At 38.8% G+C, this 23,542-nt stretch overlaps 1 protein-coding gene across 2 annotated transcripts; it reads right to left on the reverse strand.

Annotated features, from left to right (window-relative positions):
- Nucleotides 1-1,809: 1,809 nt before the first annotated feature.
- havcr1 (hepatitis A virus cellular receptor 1) lies at nucleotides 1,810-23,542 on the reverse strand. Of its 2 annotated transcripts, none has more exons than XM_084331856.1 (14): nucleotides 23,427-23,542; nucleotides 22,204-22,542; nucleotides 21,055-21,183; nucleotides 20,720-20,887; nucleotides 18,658-18,728; nucleotides 14,617-14,851; nucleotides 10,127-10,201; nucleotides 8,806-8,937; nucleotides 7,929-8,102; nucleotides 4,359-4,403; nucleotides 3,203-3,255; nucleotides 2,609-2,708; nucleotides 2,490-2,520; nucleotides 1,810-2,247 (listed from the first exon to the last, which is right to left on the reverse strand). In XM_084331856.1, exons 1-14 carry the CDS (start codon nucleotides 23,491-23,493, stop codon nucleotides 2,187-2,189), a joined length of 1,680 nt encoding a protein of 559 aa, XP_084187982.1. In that variant the 5' UTR covers nucleotides 23,494-23,542; the 3' UTR covers nucleotides 1,810-2,186. The 2 variants fall into 2 exon arrangements, with proteins under 2 accessions (XP_084187982.1, XP_084187983.1); XM_084331857.1 differs by having other exon boundaries at nucleotides 2,467-2,520.

Consider the following 23,542-nt stretch of genomic DNA (forward strand, 5'->3'; position numbering starts at 1 on the left):
GCGTTAATTAGATTAATTAATTACACAGCAAATTATCGCGTTATGAAAATTAACTCAAAATTAATTACAAAAAAAGAAAGAAATGTTTAATAAATATTATTTTTATCTCATTCATTCCATAAGACCATAGAATACACATTTACAGACTTTTTTTTATATGGTCCATTTGCATGTTCTTTGTATCTGATTCTAGGGACATCTATGGATCTCAGGGAATGTATTCCCAGTGTCAGAAATACTGTGTCTGTTACTAGGCTTGAGTAAATTGTAATGAACCACATGAGAATATCAATTAAATTGTTTTTATCTTTGACTGTGAATAACACTATGCTCAAATTGACCAGACCTGAAAAATCTAAGCAAATTAATAGATGGAAGATGATTAAACAGAAGGTTTTGTAGATACAGTACTGAATTCTGCCATCCGGACACATGCAATTTGAAATATGATTATAGAATATAGAATATCAGGCATAAAATGGTTATGCGATTAAAATGTGATTAATTAGATTAATTAATTACAAATCCTGTAATTAATTAGATACATTTTTTTAATCGCCTGACAGCACTAATAATATTATATTATATAATAGTTTTACTATTACTATTTTACTATTATATATTATATAGATAGATAGATATTTAAATGTTTCCACTTTCATGGAAATTTGTCTTTGACTTCACCATGGTTGCAATCAACAAGACAACACGATACAAACACCACACAGGCACAAAATACATTGACCCAAAACAGCCCAATACATAGACAACAAGAGAAACAACAACAACAATAAAAACAGGGACAGAGCTTCAGGTACCTAACCAGTACCATGGTTAACATTTTAATGTGGGATGAAGGACTTCTTAAATATGTTTTTTTGGAGCTAGAGGCACTCTATAGTTTTACTATTATTGAGTATAATTCTGTGACATTGTAGGATTTATACCTTGGCCATGTGTAGGCTAACTATTTGTTACTTAGGCCCCGTTTAGACGGAAACGCTAGCAGGTGAATCCGCAAAAATATTTTTACAGATGTGCCTTTCGTTTATACGGAAACGGCGTTTTTACGGGGTGAAACCGCAAAAAAGTGAGACTACCTTCCAGGGTGGAATTCCTAGAAACGCAAAAGCTTTGGGCTCTCGTCTAAACTGTTAAAACGTATAAATCTGATAAAACGATGACGAAAGGGTTGTCACGGCTCTGGTCGCGCGTACTGCTTACGTCACAGGTAGCAGGTATGCGCCAGTAGCCGAGACGTAAACAAAGCAAGTATGTCTGATTTATATCAACGGAGATCACCTGAAGGCTACATTGGCAGTACTTTTAACCCTTTCACTGCCACACGACAGAAGGTTACCCCTTTACTATCACACAACCGGCTGTCGTGTGGCAGTGAAAGGGTTAAATACACAAGAATCTGTCCCGCGGCGTGAGACCCGTGAGTGGACCCACTGTCTGTGAGTGACTCTGCTTTGGTGCAATCACATTCCCCATCCACAGTCTGCGAATCAGAGGCAGAGTAGGGCGGGTCTTCACAGCACGTCATGTGACATATGAGCCAATCGTGTGACAGCGGGTCTCCGTCGTTACAGCGTCGTCTGCACGGAGAATTTCACCCCAAAACGCTCGTCTAAACGTAAAATTAAAAGTGAAACCGCAAGATGACTTTTGCGGTTTCTGTTCACAAAACGCTCGTCTAAACGGGGCCTTAGAGTACTTATATCATGGCCTGGGTGAATACTCTTTTCTGATTGGCCGGCAGGCGTGAGCTATAACGTGTAAAGTTTAATGCACGTGTAGTTCGTCTCGAGAATAATCACAGAGCAGACTTCGTCTGAGAGAGACTCCAGACTCCACCTCTAATTAGAAATAAATATAGCACACAAACAATGGAGTATTTATTGTGAAAACAAAACAGAGGTTAAAGGTGTCGCAGAACTATCCGCAAAAGTGATCAAAAAAAGCATCAACATAATATATACATATAATCTCTCTTGCCTCAACTAAATATACGAAATTGAGAATGTTAAGACATTTCTACTAAATCAAAAAACAATCACTACTCAGAATGAAAGGTTATCAGTGACCATCATGCGTTTACATTGTCATGGAACGGGCGATGACATATATTATAGAACTGTAAATCAAAATAGACATCAAAGCCAATGCTCTGGCTCAGCAGCCTACAGCTCCGTGATTGGTTCAGAGTTTCTGTAGCGTAGAGAGCCGCTCGCAAGCCACGCCCTGAAAAACAAAGACACAGTAAAACTATTGTTAATTTCCAGCGAAGGCAATTGAGTATTTATTTGTTTTACTTGTGACTTACTTGACCTATCTCAAACCCCCTCTTCTTGATCCTCCAATCGAAACTGTTGCCTTCCTTGGACCAGGGAAGCGACAGTTGTGATTGGAGGATCATAGAAAAGAGGGCAGGGTTTGATTTAATTGCCCGGATGAATTCACCTTTTCCATTCATAAGTACTCACAGTGGCGAGCTGCCTTTGTTCACTTTCATCCCTGTGGAAAGAGAACGAGATGAAATAAAGAAGAGAAAATCTTGATGTTCTGTATGAAATCCACATTTATTTTGACCTATTCAACTCACGATGAAGTTGCCATGCGGTAACCATGGCGACGATCAACACCACCAACACCACTGGCACCACGATGGCAGCAAGATGGCCACTCCTTACTCCCTCACTCACCTAAAGGAGATTAGAATAGATTAGATGTGTTTACATCAGGGTCCCCCATTTTCAATTCATCATAAGTATTCATCATAAGTATTCATCAGATGTATGTACTGAGTTGTAGTATAATATGTACAGTGAGTGAAGCCAGTATACTGGCCAGCAGTGTAACTAGTAAGAATATTAGCAGATGCTCTTACCCAGAGCAAATAGTACAACAGTAAAGTTACTAGAGTACATTCAGATTCTATCACCAATAGAAAGAAGACAGAAAATAACAGTAAGCCTTAAAGCAAGTGATCTGTGTCCAGTCAATAGCCGGGATAAGAGGAAGAAAAGAGGAAGAGGCTACATTCTTTTGTCGCTCTCTCTTTTTGAGAAATTCAAAATCAGCAGGATCAGAGATAACAGAACTTTCCATAAACAACTTTTCAACAAGGACATTGTTCCGTTCAGCTGGTATCCTGGACATTATGTACAGTATGTCACTCTATTGTCCTCATACTTACTGAAGCCTGTGCGTCAGTAGATATAGTCGTTGAGAAGTTACCCCTCTCATCATCTGTGGAACACAGCCAACGAGAAACAGCTACCGTTAGAGGAAGTACATCTCAAGTGTTGCTTTCCATAGTCTGTCTTTTATAGTACATCTACGTCAAAAGATTATAGCTGAGAGGTTATTATGAGGTTACATACAGTGCATATGATGTGATTGATGCATAGGGTGGTAGCCATATTCACACAGTGGCCATTTTGATATTCTGTCATGCTCAGGATGGGATTCCCTTCCACCCTGAGAGCAAAATGGCAGCAGTGCGAATATGGTCAATTGAGATGCTGCTATGAGAGAGTGTTTCAGTTCTGTACATTTGGGACTGTAATTCAATTCAATTCAATTCAATTAAAAAAAACTGTATTTGTCCCGCAAGGGGCAATTTAAGGCATGATATCACAAACAGCTGCATTCTATACATTCAAGACAGAACAGGACAAAACAGGGACAAGAGACATACATGACACTTCAAAGCATAAAAGACATGACACTGCCAGAATGGGATCCCTACATTGTTGATCTGTCAGTCCAATAGATAAATAAATAAATTTGGTCGGTATAAAAAGTGCACTTTCGTCAAATATTAAAATATTAAAATCAAGGGGTCAAACTCAAAGGGTGCACGTTTGTAAACTGACCTTTCCTTGTACTGTGGCCATTCACCAGTCAAATGGCCTCTGGTACAAACCCAAATTTACTTCTGTTTGTTTTGCAGGCAGGCTGTCTAAAGCACTTTCCTGAGGGCAGCAGGTCAAAACACACATGAAAGACATGTGTGGGATCATCAATTATTTTGTGTGCTTTCTTGATCACTTGGGCATTGTAAAACTGCATTAGGGATCTTTGTGTTCTGCCGATCATTTTTGAGCTAAGGTTGACAACACCTTGCAGTTTGTTCTTGTCTCTTTGACAGAGGGATGTGAACCAGCATACAAATGAAAAGGTTAAAATACTCTCAATAAAGGAAGAATAAAACATTGTCAGAATTCTCTGGTCGACTCCAAAGGAGTTTAGTTTGCGAAGACAGTACAGACGCTGATGAGCCTTTTTTATTATATAAAGGATAGCATCCACACTTACTTTAGCTTGGGTGGGGGGGGACTATACAGTACCTTGAGTTGTAGCTTGTCCCAAAGGGGAAGATGTGGTTGTGTGATCTTTAGAGAAATTAAGAAGGAAAACATTTCACTTGTGAATTAGAACAACATAAAACACAGTTCTCTGAAATCTGAATGCAAGGAAAGATGAATAACCATATTTAGACACTATACAAATACACCCATTTACAAAATACTTGTTATTCCTATGTGTAGACACCTGAAAATGACTGACTATTATTCAATGTGTCTAACGCTAATTCTTTGCATCCCCTGTGTTCGCGAGGACGTTGTGTAACCGGCTGACCGTCTTGATCATCCCTACACTTAACTTGCTGATCTCTTTGATTCTCCCTATCCTAACATTGACACTTCATAGTGGGACAGGATACAGGTGCCGCCAGGGGCGCTGGTGGTCACGTTGGGCAGGGAGACACAGGTGAAGAAGGATGGGCTCAGAGCGCGGTGCCGAGGGAGGGGCTTCCTCTTCAACGTTTTCCATAGAGGAAGGAGGACGCACGGAGCTGGAACTCCGGAGATTCAGCACACAAGAGATAAACTCAGCTACAAATCGGGTTATTAATGAGTATGCGATAGCTTAGCGTTTGGTTAATGCGGAAGAGACATTGTGAATGAACCAGCAGACGAGTGACTGCCGAAAACCATAGGCGTCATGACAGGTGGTTCACCACGACCCACAGCTTAGCTTCAGTTATAGGCTAGCACCACAGTTTAGCCCGTGTGTCGGCCCACCCCTTCAGCCCAGCAGCGGACGTCACTACACTGCACGCTCCTCCAGCCCCTCCAAGCCGTTACCCCAGCAGTCACCTGCCCAGCGTCTACCCCGCCCCGCTGCCCGTTATCGCGGGATCTCCCGACGGCCATCTTACCACACAGACGGTTGGTGGTGAGAGCAGGCCCGCCATTTTGGATAAGTACAGCGGCGCTTCGAGTGCTGAAACTTTATCGGTAGACATTTCCACTGTGTGGCGCAGGCTCTCTAAGGGCGAAGATAAACGGTGCTTTGAACTAACGCTGGCAGCAGTGTCTAGGGGCGCCCCGACCATTTATTGTTTTGGGGAAAAGCCGGCTTTAGATAGAACTTTTATTTGCTAACGTGGGCCCACTGTCAATTTCTTTTGAGTGTAATAATAACGTGTGGTTCTTTATAAAAATGCCCATTGAACTCCTTTACTCCTTACCCTGTTCTCCACCTACAGCGAAGCGGAGCAGTAGATAACCCTTAAATGGAAGAGGTTCTTACTGTGTCTGTGATATAGAGTGAGAGCACTAGGTGCCCAGTGTGGAAGTAGCCTTGATAGGTATGCGATAACGTGTAACATGCATAAGCCTTCAGTAAAGGAGACGTAAATGGGAGCACTGTGTGTGTGTCTTTAATGTGCATTCTGTCTAACCCTTTTCTCTCCGGGTAATGCTCATTATTGTTTAACCCTTTCCCCTACCCCCTGCCTATATAGTGAAAGGTCTCCACTCATCATTAAGGAAGGGTACTGCTTTGGGGAGCGAATATATCATCCATCTTACTGCCATCGGGTGTGGGAGGGCTCAGGAAGTATTGGGGGAAGTGTGGGTGTGTGGGGAGCTACTGCTGATCGCCCTGGAGGGCAAGAAGGACCAGCGTACCATTCCTAGGTCAGTGAATCCTAGGCCCCATCCACTCCTGCTGCCGACCTCCACTTCAACATTCCTGGCCTACAGTCGGGGACCGAGCTGGACTCAGCTCTGCTGCGTTCTCGCTACCAGGTGGCCGAGTACAACCACTCCCATAAAGCAGGGATAATCCACCCTGCTACATATGGACAGTCAAACAATATTCGTAAACATGAACAACTATCTCCCAAATCCACAAACGAGAGTGCTACAACTCAAATGTGTGACATCATCAAGTATAAAGTCTGGAACGGCTCCATAGACAATGAATTGGGAAAGATGTTATAGGTGACACTGAGAGCACCCTAGGGGAATGTATACGGGTGCATGTCCTGTTTCAGAACTGAGAACACTACTAGAGAATGAAGCTCATTTGGGTATAAAAAATAAAACAAAACATTCTGCAGGTCCACAAAACCAATCTCCCATTCAGTGTCAGCAGCTCCAGACTTTATCACATTGCAAGTTTGAGTCTTACTTACTCTGGTTTCTGGACTTTGAGAGAGAGAGAGAGAGTAGCTCATGTTCACAAACATCGAATTTTCTTAGGCCATGGAAATAAGTAACATATTGGAAATCTTAACCTCTTAAGCCTTAAGGTCCCCCTATAGGACCCCCTGCTTTTCTTTATCATAAATCGATCAATAGAGACCGTATTAGATCCACAATTATCATATCATGGGGTATCATGGGGTAATGTGTACTTTTGCGTACTTTGGGGCACGCCTCACATATCGGCATGTAATTCGAGAACCGCTGAACAGAATTTGTCACCCGAAAGGGCAATCAACAGGCAACAAATAGGGCTTTAATTCTATCCATATATTGTATTAAAAGAAATGCACACCCGAGCCACTAGAGGTCGGCAAAAAATCGTCCACATGTGGGCCCTTGGATGTTAAGAGGTTAATGTTTTTAAATATTTTTTTTGTAGCAAAGAGTAAAGACCATAACCCTATCAAAAACAGTAGTCAAAGTGTATATTTTCATTTTACCGATGTTTTATACGATTTATCGGAAATACGAATTTATCAGAAAATGCTAATTATCGTAAAAACCGCAAGGAAATGACTAAATCCAGATTCAACCCTGCCATTGCAAAGAGGAGCATTTTCCCTATCAATAAATGTATGATTTGGCCATAATAAGGTCAAGGTCAAGTTCAAGGTCAAATATGAATTTATAATTAAAATCGATTATCATTAATTACTGTATCTACAAATCCTTCTGTTTAATCATCTTCCCTTTATTCATTTGCTTAGATTTTTTGTACACATGATCTCAATAAGGTGGTGAATGAGCTCAGTGAGCATTCTCTCCTACCCGTATACATTTTTGATCAAAGATGCAAAAATCATAAATCATAATTTATATTCTCCTTTTCTTCATTACAATTTACTCAGCCTAGTAACAGACACAATATTTCTGACACTGGAAATACATACCCCCAGGTCCCTAGATGTTCCTAGATACCAAGAACATGCAAATTGACCTTGCAGAAGTGGAGCAATCTTCCATTTACTTAGGCATGTACCTTTAGGGCGAAAACGGTCTACAGATTTTAATGTAAACTACTAACGAGGCGGTCGCAGTCAACCAGCACCTGCTGATGACGGGTTGGACCCTTTAGCTCAGCTGGTTAGTGCGGCCGCCTGTGGAATCCTATGGTCCCAGGTTCAAATCCACTCCATTCATTTAGGTGGTGTTCCCCTTTGAGCGTGACACAAGACAGACAAGAATGTGTTTGGAATGGACCTGTCTCAAACCCTGCCCTCTTTTCTTGATCCTCCAATCACAACTGTCGCTTACCTCGGACAAACCAAGTTTGTCCGAGGTAAGCGACAGTTGTGATTGGAGGATCAAGAAAAGAGGGCAGGTTTTGAGACAGGTCCAATGAAAGGGAGAGAATAGTACCTGATCTTCCCGGGGTAACAACCGTGAGCATGTTGCTGGCTTCACTACAGCCCACGCTGTTCCTGGCAAACATGCGGATGTTGTAGTGGAATAATGTCGAATAGTGAGTCTCTATAATCGTCATCTCTCTCAAGTCGGACGCCTCTCTTACGCTCCTGTATGAATCCCAAGACCCTGTAAAGGAGGAATCCATATATTATTTGACTTATTTGTATGCACAAAAAAAAAGATATATATATATATATGATATGCACCGATATAACTCATATATATATATATATATATATATCCACATCTATCTATACATACTTGCATATAATCCTTTTTACACATCTGTGGATACTATATATATCTAGATCTATATCTACACATCTACTCTTAATAGTTACTTATTTGTGTTGTACTGTACTGTACTGTACATCTGAATCTAATCTATTCAAAACAATGACACAAGACAAAAAAGAACAAGGCAGCTAATTAAACAAATTGGGTGACAGTGGCTCAGGAGGTAGAGCAGTTGTCTGGTAATCCAGAGGTTGCCAGTTCGATTCCCGCTCCTCCCGGGCAGCATGTCGAAGTGTCCTTGAGCAAGACACTGAACCCCTAATTGCTCCCGATGGCATCTTGGCACCTTGCATGGTCGCCTCCGCCATCAATGTGTGAGTGAATGGGTCAAATGTGAGGAACAAATTGTAAAGCGCTTTGGATAAAAGCGCTATAAATGCAGCCATTTACCATTTAAATTAATGATTGTGCAGGTGAGATTAAAAAACCCTATAGGTTTATGAAGGAAATAATCATCGCAGACATCTTGGTATAGGCAGACAGCAGGTTACTGTAAATCACAACAGATTAACGTTTGTTATTTTTTCCTCACCATTTTTTCCTTCCTTGTATTCCAGTTCATAAGCGGTGATTGGACTGCCTCCATCGAACCCTGCGGTCCAGTGAAGAGTGACAGCCTTGTCGTTTACAGACACCAGTCTCACTATCGGGGGATCGGGAGGCACTGGGAGGCATAGGGCGGAGAGACTCAATGAATGAATGAATGACTTTATTTGACAATATAAAAATAACATGTGACAGAAAGCACAGTGAGGAGATACTGCCAAGGATGAACACAAAAAAGCTCGGTGCTTATTTCCATTGTGGTCCTTGTAGGGGAATGAGATGCTTGGACATGCATCATACAGACATGCCATCACCACACATCACATATACCATTTATATACATAACAGACTCATAAACATGCAAGGGTGCCTTAGCTTAGACGGTTACCATAGCTACCATAGGTTACCATAAAATACGATTTAAAGGGGAACTATTTTACTATTTCTTTCACTATTTGGGCACTTTTACACAATTCCTGTGAGTCTATGGAACACCTCTGTAATATATATATTTTTTTTATTCATTGTTTTGTATTTCTAATCAAGTCCTCAAAAACAGCATTTTTCTACCTCAAGATCTCGAGCCGTTTTGAGCCTGGGCTCCTAAACCACTGCGCAGCGGCGTCGTCGCCTGAACATTAACATGCAGCTGAGTCTCTCTGACATCACAAATCGTGCACATTTTCAAATGACTCAGTTCAGTGAGGGTGAATATTGTGAGAGGAGAATTGGAAGAATGCGCCAATATGAGAATTTTGAGACATAGATCATATTAATATAAGTTCACATAGCTAGGAAACAATGCTAAACACTCAAAAAGGCCATTTATAAGATAGTTCCCCTTTAACATTTTATTAAAACAGCATAGTTTGACAAGGATATTTGAACAGATGTAGAAACTATTGAAATGTATGAAAGTAATTTTTTTTATGCTTTTCAAATGGGGTCCTACTAATCACCATAAAGTACCACAAATAACCACAAAGTACCCCAAAGTTCCCAAAAGTATACGCCAAAATACCACAATGTACCCTAAAAATACTCCAAAGTACCACAAAATACCCCAAAGTACCACAAAATACCCAAAAGTACCACAAAGTACCACAAAATACCCCCAAAGTACCACAAAATACCCCAAAGTACCACAAAATACCCCAAAATGTCGGGTTTTTTTGTGGACCCCAGGAAGAATAGATTTATACTGCAATGCTGTAGCTAATCAGGGATCCTAATAAACTAAACTAAACTAAAGATATTCACTCTAAAACGAAGAAAGACGACAAGCATTATGTCTAAGAAAGCTGTACCTGCCGTGATACTTGTGGAGCTTTGTCCCCAGACCGTGGCCGCTAGAGTGGTCTCTGCTGTGGACGTCGTGGGCACTGCATGGGGAGACATTCAGTTCAGTTCAGCTCAGTTATTTTTTATTTCGGGCTTTGGACACATAACAACGGTCATTCCATAAATCGTCAAAGTTTTACCAGCTGCTATTGCAGCATTGTCCAATTGTCCGAAAAAGGGCTAGGGAGAAGCACTAGGCTTGCAGTATATAATAGTATATATAATAGTATATAGCACATAATAGTGTATACAACACATATATAATGTGATATGAGATATATAGTACATGATATATACAATATAATATAGTACCATAATATAATAGTACATACTGCAAATATAGTTCAATATAATATACAAATTAATTATAATATGATTATATAATGTGATATGATATAACGTACAATACAGTATCATATGTATTTTTTTTTATTAATATGCAATTAAAGCTCTATACATAAACACACTTTTTAAAATCTCTTTAGATATTCAACTTTACATCACAATGTCATAAATCTCTTTAGATATTCAACTCAACTTTACATCACAATGGCATACATCTCATTAGATATTCAACTTTACATCACAATGACATGAATCTCTTTAGGTATTCAACTTTACATCACAATGACATAAATCTCTTTAGATATTCAACTTTGCATCACAACATCAAACGTCACTTTTAGGATTTGACGTTATGTGATGTGATGTTTTTTCAAAAAATTTGATAGAAAAATGTTATCGTTTGGCCAAAGTCGGCCTTCCTTCCACTTAATGCCCCTGCAAAAAATATACTCCCTCGAGAAAAAATACCAATGGTTAAACACTTAGGAGTTGAAGTATTCCCTACTATAAGCCAAACGGTGAAGTACAATTACATAAAATTCCAAGATAAGATCAAATATGACTTTGACAGGTGGTCCAAACTTAAAAACTCAGTACAGGCACGGGTATCAATAGTTAAGATGGATGTTTTACCTAGAATCAACTTCATTAGCTCAAAGTTACCGTTACCCCCTCCTGATGGTTACTGGAAAAAATTACACTCCACTGCATACAAATTTATTTGGAATAACAAACCTCCACGTATAAAAAGATCCACCGCACAGAGAAACAAAGCCGACGGAGGTATGGCATTTCCAGATTTTTACCACTATTTTAAAGCGTACTCTTTAAGACCACTGACAACCTGGTTTGATTCCCAAGCATCGGTATCCTGGAGAAACTTAGAATAAAATATAGTAGCACCACATAGACTGCAGGACATAGTATACACCATATTATCAATTAAGCAACAGTTATTGGTTTGTTTGAAGGCTCATGGAGTCCCATTAAGGATACCAATTGAGCACCACAGATATCACAAATTCTTCTATGAAAGAGAGACATCGAGAGGTTTCGTGTCTGATTTTTATCATCACTTACTAACGTCCTCGTATGGAATCCTCCCCCTAGACTCAGTCTGGAGGAGGGATATACCAGACTTGGAAATAAATTTTGATTGGCAAGAAGTCTGGGCAAACGTTCGAATTGCGTCACGTAACCCGGACCATCAACAAATTAATCTTAATTACATTCATAGGACATACCTGACTCCTATAAGATTGAACAGAATGGGACTTAAACAAGACTCCAGATGTTCCTTATGTACAAATGGGGATGAGGGTACATTTATGCACATGTATGGGATTGCCCACCAGTTAAGATATTCTGGAAAGAAGTGTCCCAGCAATTATCAAATTTCTTATTTCTGAACATACCTGTACACCCCTCTGTATTGCTGTTGAATGATGTTTTTCAGTTTGCAGCCCCTATACAGCTAAAGAGACTAGTTTTATCTGGTCTCACAGCGGCTAAAAAGCTGATAGCATCACGATGGTTTCAACCGGAAAAAATGTGTCGGAAGGTATGGGTTCTTACATATCTCGATGTGATTTATCTAGAAATATCTACAGCAAGAATTTTAGGTGTCAGTGAAACCAAAATTGCAATCTGGTTAGAAGTGGTGGAGAGAATAAAAGCTAGCATATGAATTGTAGTGCCTGGTTAGGAACGAATGATAATGGATGGATTATCCAAGTGGGGGTCCGGGGGGGGTGAGCGAGCGAGAGCATATGTATGTAGTTTGGACCACAGCCGTCACTGCTAGCGGAGAAGCTCTCCGTGATGCAGCTGGAGCACGGCTTGGTGGCCTGGATCAAGGACTACCTCACTGAGAGGCCACAGTACGTCAGACTAAAGGACAGTCAGTCTGACGTACTGGTGAGCAACACCGGCGCCCCCCAAGGAACTGTGCTGTCACCCTTCCTCTTCACCCTCTACACCTCAGACTTCTGCCGCAACTCAAGCGGGTGCCACCTGCAGAAGTTCTCAGACGACTCCTCCATCGTAAGCTACATCACCGACGATGATGAGGAGGAGTACAGAGCCCTGGTGGAGAGCTTCGTGGGGTGGAGCGACAGCAACCACCTCCAACTCAACACCAGTAAGACCAAGGAGCTGGTGGTGGACTTCCGGAGGGGCAAGAAGAGGCCCCCCACCGATTCCCATCTCCATCCGAGGGGTGGATGTGGAGATGGTGGACTCATACAAGTTCCTTGGGGTACACCTGAACAATAAACTGGACTGGTCGGACAACACAGAGGCCCTCTACAGGAAGGGACAGAGCAGGCTGTTCTTCCTGAGGAGACTCAGGTCCTTCAATGTGTGCAACAGACTGCTGCAGTCTTTTTACCAGTCTGTTGTGGCCAGCATCCTCTTCTATGCTGTGGCATGCTGGGGAGGCTACATCAACTCAAGGGACACCAACAAGCTCAACAAGCTGGTGGGGAAGGCTAGCTCCGTGGTGGGAGTCGAGCTACCTAGACTTGAGGTGATGGCAGAGAGGGGGATGATAAGGAAGCTGGCTGCCATCATGGAGAACCCCTACCACCCCCTCTACGACGAGCTAGTCAAGATGAGAAGCTTGTTCAGCCACAGACTCATTCCCCCCCGACACTCAACTAACCGCCTCGGACAGTCCTTCATACCAGCGGCCATCAGGCTCCACAACAGTGGGCAGCGACTAGCAGCCTCCAGGCTCCACAACAGGGGGCAGCGACAGCGACTGCTACCAGACATTGACCTGGGACTCATAGGAACCCAAGGAGGACAACCTACACTACCTTAGGCTTACTGCACCTTATGTGGATACTGTGATACTGTGAATAATGTATATTTCAGTGGATACCGTGATACTGTGAATAATGTATACTCAGTAGATAGTAAATTATAACACTACCTTATGCATACTGCACCTTATGTGACACTGTGAATAATGTGAATATTTCTTCAGCTAGTCAGATAGTAATTATATTGACCATATTGATCAATTGTTTACACTGCCTGTGTTGTTTTTTACTACCTGTACACTGTGTTGTTTTACTACCTTACTACCCCCCCTCCCCCCCATGCTGCTATGATGCCTGAATTTCCCCAAGGGGATCAATAAAGGAATATCTTAGATAGCAAGTATTAGGTATATATCTCGTATACTACATTTATTTAAATGGTGATTTCATTGGATGTTTACTGTTAATGCTTGTGTGTCTAATTTTATGTTATGTTTAAAAAATAATACAAAAAAAAATACAAAAAAAAAAAAGATTAATCGTTTAAAACAATTAAACACTCAAATACAATTTTAAAAACAATTACACATTGTGGTGACCTGCTTGGTCACCAGTGCTATATAATGGACACTAGTGTGCACCTAATTTCAATGTCCCCTGCAGGGCGTTCCACTCATAGATATATATATATATAAAGACTAGATGGCGCGATGCGGAGTCTCCCGCATAGTTCACTGGTGGCCATCTTGCTACAGTTAACTACTGCTTTAAGGTGAGTGATCTGCACAAACAAAAATACTCTTAACTTGCTGAAATCTTGACAGATTTACAAACGGTTTGGTTTAATACAAACGTGGCTATGATTCTTGCTTGGAAGGATTTCTTTTTAATTTTCATATGAAAGTCCATTATAAGTATGCAGTATGATAACTACATCTCTGACGTTGTTAACAAACCAAACGGTTGAATATTGAGCACGCTATGGTTATTTAAATAGTACAGTACATGCACTATAGACATTCATACACTACAGAAGGTTAACCCTTCCCTACCACACCACAGAAGGTTAACCCTTCACTACCACACTACAGAAGGTTAACCTTTCACTACCACACTACAGAAGGTTAACCCTTCACTACCACGCTACAGAAGGTTAACCCTTCACTACCACACTGTACAGACAGTTAACCGTCTGTAGTGTGGTAGTGAAAGGTTAACCTTCTGTAGTGTGGTAGTGAAAGGGTTAACCTTCTATAATGTGGTAGTGAAAGGGTTAAAGTGTGTACAACCCCAGCCCCCCCCCCCCCCCCCCATCTAGATTCGTCCATCCCAGACGATCAGCTCACCTTCATCCAGGGTGGAGCAGAGGGATGAAGATGACGGGGGTCCGATCCCGGCAGCGGTTCTGGCCTGGATGAGTACGCTGTAGTTGGTGGATGGCTTCAGGCCGTGCAGTTCGGTGACCTCTGCTCTGGCCGTCATATAGATGCGGTGCCACTGTTGTCCAGGGGAGTCAGACTCCTCCTTGTAGCTGATGCTGTAATGTCGCAGGACCCCGTTGTGGAGGTCTGCACTGGGGGGCTAGTCAACAGAGAACAAGTCAATAAATGCTGTAAAGCTATTCTTTCATGATTCACAAGTACTGTCGTTATATATTACATTTGTTTGTTAAGCACTTTGTTATGTGCTATATAAATAACGTTTATTTATGTATTTATTGTTATTATTGTTGTTATGATTATTATTATGGTTACTATTATTACTATTATTATTATTATTATTATTATTATTATTATTATTATTATTATTATTATTATTATTATTATTATTATTATTATTATTATTATTATTATTATTATTATTATTATTATTATTATTATTGTTATTGTTATTGTTATTATTATTATTGTTGTTATTGTTATTATTATTATTATTATTATGATTATGATTATGATTATGATTATGATTATGATTATTATTATTATTATTATTATTATTATTATTATTATTATTATTATTATTATTATTATTATTATTATTATTATTATTATTATTATTATTATTTTTTTTTTTTTTTTTTTTTTTTTTTTTTTTTTACAATATTTTTTATTGGGTTTTACAGTACACATTTCATTTTCATTGTTGTCAGTTATTCTTAATTCCTTTTCTCCACAGGATTATACATATACCCACATCCCCCCTCCCCTTTTCTCTCTCTTAGCATCTTTGATTTTGTTTTTACTGTTCTCATACAGAAATAGTACGTACATTCATTGGTACCTCCATTAGAATAGCTCTTACACAAATATAAATAATTGAAAAGAGGAAAAGAAAATGTACATAAAAAAAAATTAAATAAAAATAAATAAAGAAATAAAAATAAATGACATTTTTACAACACCTTCACTAACGTGCCTCCGGTCTCTCCCAGGGTCCGGGTCACGGCTGACCGCAGGAGAGAGCGGGGGGACTCATCCTATAGCAGCCCTCCTATATCTTCCCTTCTCAGATATTCATTAAATGGTTTCCATATATCCTCGTAAATCTCTATATTGTTCCTGAGGATATATGTTATTCTCTCCATAGACATGCATTGTGCCATGTTTTTAATCCAAGCACCGATTGTGGGTGCGTCTATTTTCTTCCAATTGAAAGCTATTGTTCTTTTTGCCTGTAGTATAGCAAAATCAATAAATTTAAATTGTTTGGTTCTCAGGTTCAGATTTATTGGATATAAATGTAACAATATCATTTTGGAGTCTAGTGGGATATTCACTGACAGGATATCGTTGATTTTATTCACCACCTCCCCCCAGAACTTCTTGATTTTGTCACATTCCCAAATACAATGTATAAAAGTTCCCCGATCCTTGGTACATTTAAAGCACCTATCTGGTGTGTTGCTGTTGTATTTATTCAGTTTGACAGGGGTTATATAAGTCCGCATCAGCCATTTGTATTGAAGTAGTTTTAAGCTAGTGTTGGCTGTTTGTGTCTGAGCCTCCGCGCATGCTCTGTTCCAGTCCTCGTTTGAGATCTCCTCTCCCAAGTCCAGCCTCCATGACTCCAATCTAGATAATGACGTCTCGTCTGAACCAGATACAATCCAGTTATAGAACATTGATAACAGGCCTTTGCTATTGCAGTTCTTGATGATAATTTTTTCTAAAGATGAAAGTGTAGGAATTGCCAGTGATTGGTTTTGCAGAGAGGAAATGAAACTTCTCAGTTGCAAGTATTTAAAAAATGCTTCCTTGGGATGCTGTATTTTATTGATAGTTCCTCAAAAGGCATCAAGACCCCATCTTTGTAAAGGTCAGATATTTTACTTATTCCTCTTTTGTCCATAGTAAAAATAATAATAATAATAATAATAATAATAATAATAATAATAATAATAATAATAATAATAATAATAATAATAATAATAATAATAATAATAATAATAATAATAATAATAATAATAATAATAATAATAATAATAATAATAATAATAATAATAATAATAATAATAATAATAATAATAATAATAATAATAATTATTATTATTATTATTATTATTATTATTATTATTATTATTATTATTATTATTATTATTATTATTATTATTATTATTATTATTATTATTATTATTATTATTATTATTATTATTATTATTATTATTATTATTATTATTATTATTATTATTATTATTATTATTATTATTATTATTATTATTATTATTATTATTATTATTATTATTATTATTATTATTATTATTATTATCATCATCATTATCACCACGCACTTCAATGTCGATAATAGATTTCACTCAAAATTTGGGCTTTATGTATTTAACTACTTCCAAGTTGGTAAGTAATCTGAATGCAGTGGCAGGTGGTGTCCAGCTTTTCATAAAAATTCTATTCAATTCAATCTTTATTTAATCTCTGAAAGATCATTGAGAGCAAGCTATCGTTTAGACATATATTAGAACAGGAAAAAGGAAAAGAAAATCAGCTTAGATAAATTAGACATTGGATGAATAGAACAAAAACACAGATGCCAAAAAAAAACTCAAAGATTAAAAATAGTCACAGAATAAAATAGGGAGGTTTGTAATCGTCTCTTTAAACTGGCCATAGGATAGTGGGGTATTGATTTTTAGAGTTGAAGATCATTTCAAGAAGCCGGGTTAAAGCTGATTATAGCAACCATAGGAGAAGATCCACATGCATCACATTATAATGTAACTCCAGACCCCTCAGTCATTGATCCTGCAGCTTTCTTTAAACGGGTGTTTAATAGTGTTTCAAGCCCTGTGCTAGATAACATCAACACTTCCCTTAGAACTGGTATTTTCCCAGATGCCTTTAAAACAGCAGTTCTAAAACCCTTATTAAAAAAACTTAGATAGTAATGCACTGGAAAACTGATATCCAACCTACCATTAGTAAATATATTGAAATTCTTTATTGGGAAAACCAATAAAGTAAAGTACTTGAAAAGATAGTTTCAGTTCAAATTAATTCCTTTTTTGAAGAAAACAACATCTTAGAAGAATTTCAGTCTGGGTTCAGAAAATATCATAGCACTGAAACTGCCCTAACCAAAATAATGAGTGACCTCAGACTAAACTCTGACGAGAATAAGGTCTCCATCCTTATCCTGCTAGATCTCAGTGCAGCATTCGATATAATTGATCATGCTATTCTTATAAATCGTCTTGAAAACCTTGTTGGTTTCTCAGACTATGTGCTAAACTGGTTTAAAACATACATCAGAAGGAGGAAGTTCTATTGCCCACATAAATGTCCAAACCTGCTAATCATTGGGAAGCTGGTTCTGTTCCTGTTACAGAAGACACTTTTTTGCAGCAATTTACTAGATTGTCTATATGGTATATAAATGTACATTTCTCATCAAGCCGGACGCCAAGATATTTGTATTCTGTAACTCTTTCGATGTCAGACCCATTCACATTCTATATAGCCTGCCCTACAGTATGCAAATCATTGTAAACAATAATCTCTAGCCTTAGAGAACATCATGCATTTTGTTTTGCTTGCATTAAGTACAAGCTCAAGGCCAATAAGCACATCTTGCAGAGCATTAAATGACCCATGATTGCTTCATTTAAACAGGGGCTGCTCCAATCAGAATAAATCAAGCCTCTTCATTACAGAGTCCAAGTTGTTGGCTACATCAAAGTAGTGTCCCAGAGTCTGATGAAAGAATCTATAGCTGGCACCAAACTACACAAGACACATGGCAGGATAATTTCCTGAAATTGTCGACCCATTTCATTAATGTTTAGAGATTACAGTACTTTCAACCTCACAGATTCCTCAGAAACGGTAAGAGGAAGTGGAACTGAACTCAATCTAATAAGACGGCCATGATGTTACCTTCCATGTGACCTCAATGGCGCGAGGGCTGAGGGCTTGGAGGAGCACGTCCAGTGGAGGGCCCTCAGGCGCTGCACGGAGAAAATAATGTTAACCCTTTGAAGCGCAACATGCAGTCAAAGGTGACCCGATTGAGTTTGTATTTTCTATATCTTTGCAATAAATTCATTCCATGATCCAGTATTCCAGGTATTCCTCAAATACCTTGTTTTTGATCATCACAAATCCTCATTTAAACTTTTCCGGTCTTACTTTATGAATAGAAATCCGTTGCCCCATGTGAAAAACAATGTGTTTTATAAAAACTATGTTTGTTCATGAAGTAAAAAATTATAAATGAAAATAATGATGTGTGGTAATCAACACATTTAATTAATAATTTGAATATTAAATGATTAAATACACTTTTTTCAAAAGATACAGAAAAGAAATACTCAGCCATACATGAGATACCATAGGAAATTAATATGAGTAATTCTTTTACCCATGTTACACATTAACACTTTCGCGGCCACTGGGGCCTGTCTAATATAATGGTTGAGGGCCAGCTTTTGTAAACAAACATGGGGCTTTTTGTACAGCTAAATCTATACTTTATAGTATTGCTGTCCATTCTCATTGTCAATTGAGTCCATAAACCGTCCCTTCAAAATGGCTTAAAGAAAAAAATAATGCATCAATAGGTTCTCATTTTATAGCACCGTGAATATAAGCATTATAGCGGATTTGGTCTAGTATATTTTCTGGAAGGCTAGTTATAGAGCTAATAGCTGCTAACGTTATATCCAATGGCATTTCCGTTTTACAGATGCTACAGAAATAACTCAAACTGCATATGATCCGGACGATCCCAAAGCATGTATGCATGAAAGGGGGGGGGGGGCAGGGGACGTCGTTTATTATTATTGATTACCAATAACCGTGTTCGTCTAAGTAGCCACATACGCTGGTCGGCTGGTTGAGTATCATAGCAAGCTCTGATCGGGCTGTAATTTACGTGAAAAAGATCTTACCATGAGCCGGTGGGATCCCCCCAAGCATTTCCCCGTTATCGATCGCCATCTGGTAGATCGATATGTCCATTGGCTGATGATAAATCCCCTTATTGCATGGTGAAATCTGCGATTCAAAACGTAATCCAAGCTACAGGCTGCAGATCCAGAATCGTGCTACTGAAATCTCCGTTGAAAGAAAACAAAGAGACTGATCCGTTCGCCCACAGGGCACATTGCAGTAGCACGATAGCGCCCCTAAGAGGATCTGGCCGGTATTGCACATTGTCGAATTCATAGAGTAGGGAAGATCTGCAGTGCCGCTCGGCGACCTTGAACAAGTTATTAAAATGGAATAAAAGCAATAACAACTTCCCACGGATATCTCCGTGATTCTGTCCACAACGCATGGATTCGAAAGCCGGATATATCCGTGCTTGGGCGGGATTGTGTTAATGGGGGTTTGCATAACTTGCAAAGGAGCTGGAAGTGGAATATTTTAGTTTGTTAAAATAAGTGGTTTACATGTTAAAATAATAGCTCTACATTCTGACAGACGTCCCTGATATAGATCGTCTGGTCAGTAACATGGGTTTCTCAGGGCCCCCGCTCTACAGGAAACAGGAAATAAATTTTCTGGTATCCCGTTCCCACTTTATCCAATCAAAAGAGAGAACTCCATACTGCAAAAATGGTCTGACAAAAAACAAGAAATAAAAACTAGTTTTAAGCTAATGTGTCCTTGAAACAAGTAAAATAATCTACCAGTGCACTAAGATAATTTGGCTTGGCAAGATTTCTTGAAATAAATTATCTCTTGGATAAAGTGGGAAGGGATACGTATTTTGTTTTTGCTGCAGAGCGGAGGGATTGGGAGACCCATGTTACACTCCATATCAGTGATTGGCTGTTGGAATGTAGAGCTATTTAACACATATTTTAATTTAAAAAAAAAAGTTTTATTAATGATCAATAAAAGATTTAAAAAATCAGACCCAAACTCAAAGCTCTTTTTAATGTACAGTCATCAGTGGAGTCACACAGTCATTGAGCTTGGTTAGAAGGTTTACCTGCTTCCTTGGTGATGACGGTGAGGACGTTGCTGGCCTCACTCATGCCCACACTGTTTATGGCAAACATACGGATGTTGTAGGCTTCGGCCGGACGCATGCCAATCAAAGTGACCTGAGACTGTGTCGGGCTTATGCCTGCAGTCGTCACGGCCGTATCCCAGGAGGCTGTGCAAGAAGGGGGTCAAGGGTCGTCGTCACATCAGTGACAGCTTACGGTATACGAATTAAGCGCACCCCAAAGTATTCTATGATATAGAGAAGATTATTCATGTGTAAAAAAAAAAAATCATTGCAGAGTCGCAGGATTATGTCGATTCCCACTGCATGTTTACCCCGCCTGCTTTTTACGTCGACGCGGTAGCCGGTGACGGGGCTTCCACCATCGAACCCGCCGGTCCAGCTGACCCCGATGACCCTCTCTTTCACCTCCCTCGCCTCCACCCTCAGGGGACGAGGAGGCGCTGAAAAGAAAGCCATGTTCGGGATGTTGATGAGACGGAATAAGGGCCTACAGATAATAATAATAATAATAATAATAATAATAATAATAATAATAATAATAATAATAATAATAATAATAATAATAATAATAATAATAATAATAATAATAATAATAATAATAATAATAATAATAATAATAATAATAATAATAATAATAATAATAATAATAATAATAATAATAATAATAATAATAATAATAATAATAATAATAATAATAATAATAATAATAATAATAATAATAATAATAATAATAATAATAATAATAATAATAATAATAATAATAATAATAATAATAATAATAATAATAATAATAATAATAATAATAATAATAATAATAATAATAATAATAATAATAATAATAATAATAATAATAATACATTTGATTTGAAGAGAGAAGCGCCTTTCTCAGACTCAAGGACACTGTACAAGGAGAGACAAGCTACATAAAATAAAGGGTAAATAAAAAATATAAAAAATAATAATAGGCCTATATGTGTATAGTAACAATAGAAAAAAATGTAATAAAAAAAAAAAAAAAAAGGGAAGCAAGGTGCTGTCCAATTGGATGAAGCTATCCAATGAGGTCAGTTTTTGTAGCCAATTTGAAAATCCCTGGTCCAAAATAGTGCTGCTACCCAGCATACTTTATGAACTTTAGTGGCCGTTGGGCCATGCGGGACGTCCAAACCACACTCTATAGCGGTGTCAAAATCTTCTATCTTCATAATAATGTTGTTTCAACGTTGCTGTGCAACGTTTAATTGATTAAAAAAATGTGTTAAACATAATTTCTAACATGATCTTATAGGTTTTTGGGGAATGTCAGAATGTACATGTGGGTTAAAAAGAGAAGCCAACTTCATCGTCAGTTGGCCTGAACTGAATTATTGACCCTATATTATTGCATAAATGAATAAAATACCACTTCTGCACAGGAGATCCTTTGTGATTTACTCAAAGAGGAGCTCTGGCGTCCTCACCTGGTACCACAGTCAGGGTCAGCTGGTGCTTATGGTCGTTGAACCAGCCCGGTATGTCCACGCGGCAGCCGTACACCCCCGAGTCGCTCTCCTGGACCTGCCTGATGACCAGGGACACGTCGCCCTCCCCCAGGTCGCCCATGAGCAGGTAGCGCTCTGACAGTCTGCTGGTCACCGTCGTGCCGTCCGAGCGGAGGACCTCGTCGGTGCAGCCGCTGTTGGGGATGGCCCCTCTGCCCCAGCACACCGCCAGCCTGCCGTAGTACTTGGCGTCATACTTGCACACCAGGGTCACGTCCACGCCCACCATGGCTTCCACGTCTTCCGCGCTGACACCACCTGAAGCGATGCATTCGGCAGCACTCAAGAGAACTACTAGGAATGTCTGACCAGTACATTTGGTTACAGTGGTTAAGTAGGTGTGACTCTTAATAACCACCAAACCTGCACAGACTACGTTATGTATAATGTATACAAATATGACGTATATCATGCCAGTTAGGGTACCTTGTGTATACTGCACCTGGGTATACTGTTTACTTTACTTTACTGATAGTATATATTCAGATTCTAATTCTTTATTGCCCATATTTATTGTAACATATAATATAACTGATAGGGCATACAGACCCTCATCTGCACATTTGATTACACTACTTTCTCATATTCTTAATTAGATTGTTTACAGTAAATTTTTTATTAGCATTTATTTTATATTCAGAACAAATTGATTGCCTATATTTATGTCTTTCTACTGTACCCCCCCACCATTATCAAATGCAGATAGTTGTAGCTTATAATAAAGGCTGTGTGTGTATCATCATCATCATCATCATCATCATCATCATCATCATCATCATCATCATCATCATCCTCATCATCATTATATTTCTTTATTGTCAATCATCATCATCATATTTTTTTATTGTCACACAACTACTATCGTCATCATTATTGTAACCCACTGTAGTATAATGTTAGAGCTACTTTATTGTTGTGCCCAGCTGCTATTCTACGTCATTTATATTTGTATTCTATCTTATCCTTATTCTACTTTTATTCAGTTTTACTCATTTTCATCCTATTCTATTTCCATTGCTGCTGCAAGGCAGAGAGAGCAAAACTAAAACAAAGCATGTCACTCATCATCATCATCATCATCATCATCATCATCATCATCATCATCATCATCATCATCATCATCATCATCATGAAAGTCTTACCTAGGAGAAGACATAAGAACAGGCCGTAGCAGCAGGGCAGACATATGTTGAAGGAATCTAGAATCATCTTCCAGCTAAATCTCTCTGGTCACAGACTCAGGGTCCCTGGGAATCTG

The sequence above is a fragment of the Notolepis coatsorum genome (assembly GCF_963971535.1).
Source record: "Notolepis coatsorum genome assembly, chromosome: 16".
NCBI lineage: Eukaryota > Metazoa > Chordata > Actinopteri > Aulopiformes > Paralepididae > Notolepis > Notolepis coatsorum.

Excerpts from the sequence above, each read along its gene's own strand:
- havcr1 (XM_084331856.1), bottom strand. The coding sequence starts at position 23,493 with ATGATTCTAGATTCCTTCAACATATGTCTGCCCTGCTGCTACGGCCTG. Across the intron at positions 2,521-2,608 it reads TACCGCATGGCAACTTCATC|GGATGAAAGTGAACAAAGGC; the intron begins GTGAGTTGAATA and ends CTCTTTCCACAG. Across the intron at positions 2,248-2,489 it reads AACAAAGGCAGCTCGCCACT|GGCGTGGCTTGCGAGCGGCT; the intron begins GTGAGTACTTAT and ends TTTGTTTTTCAG.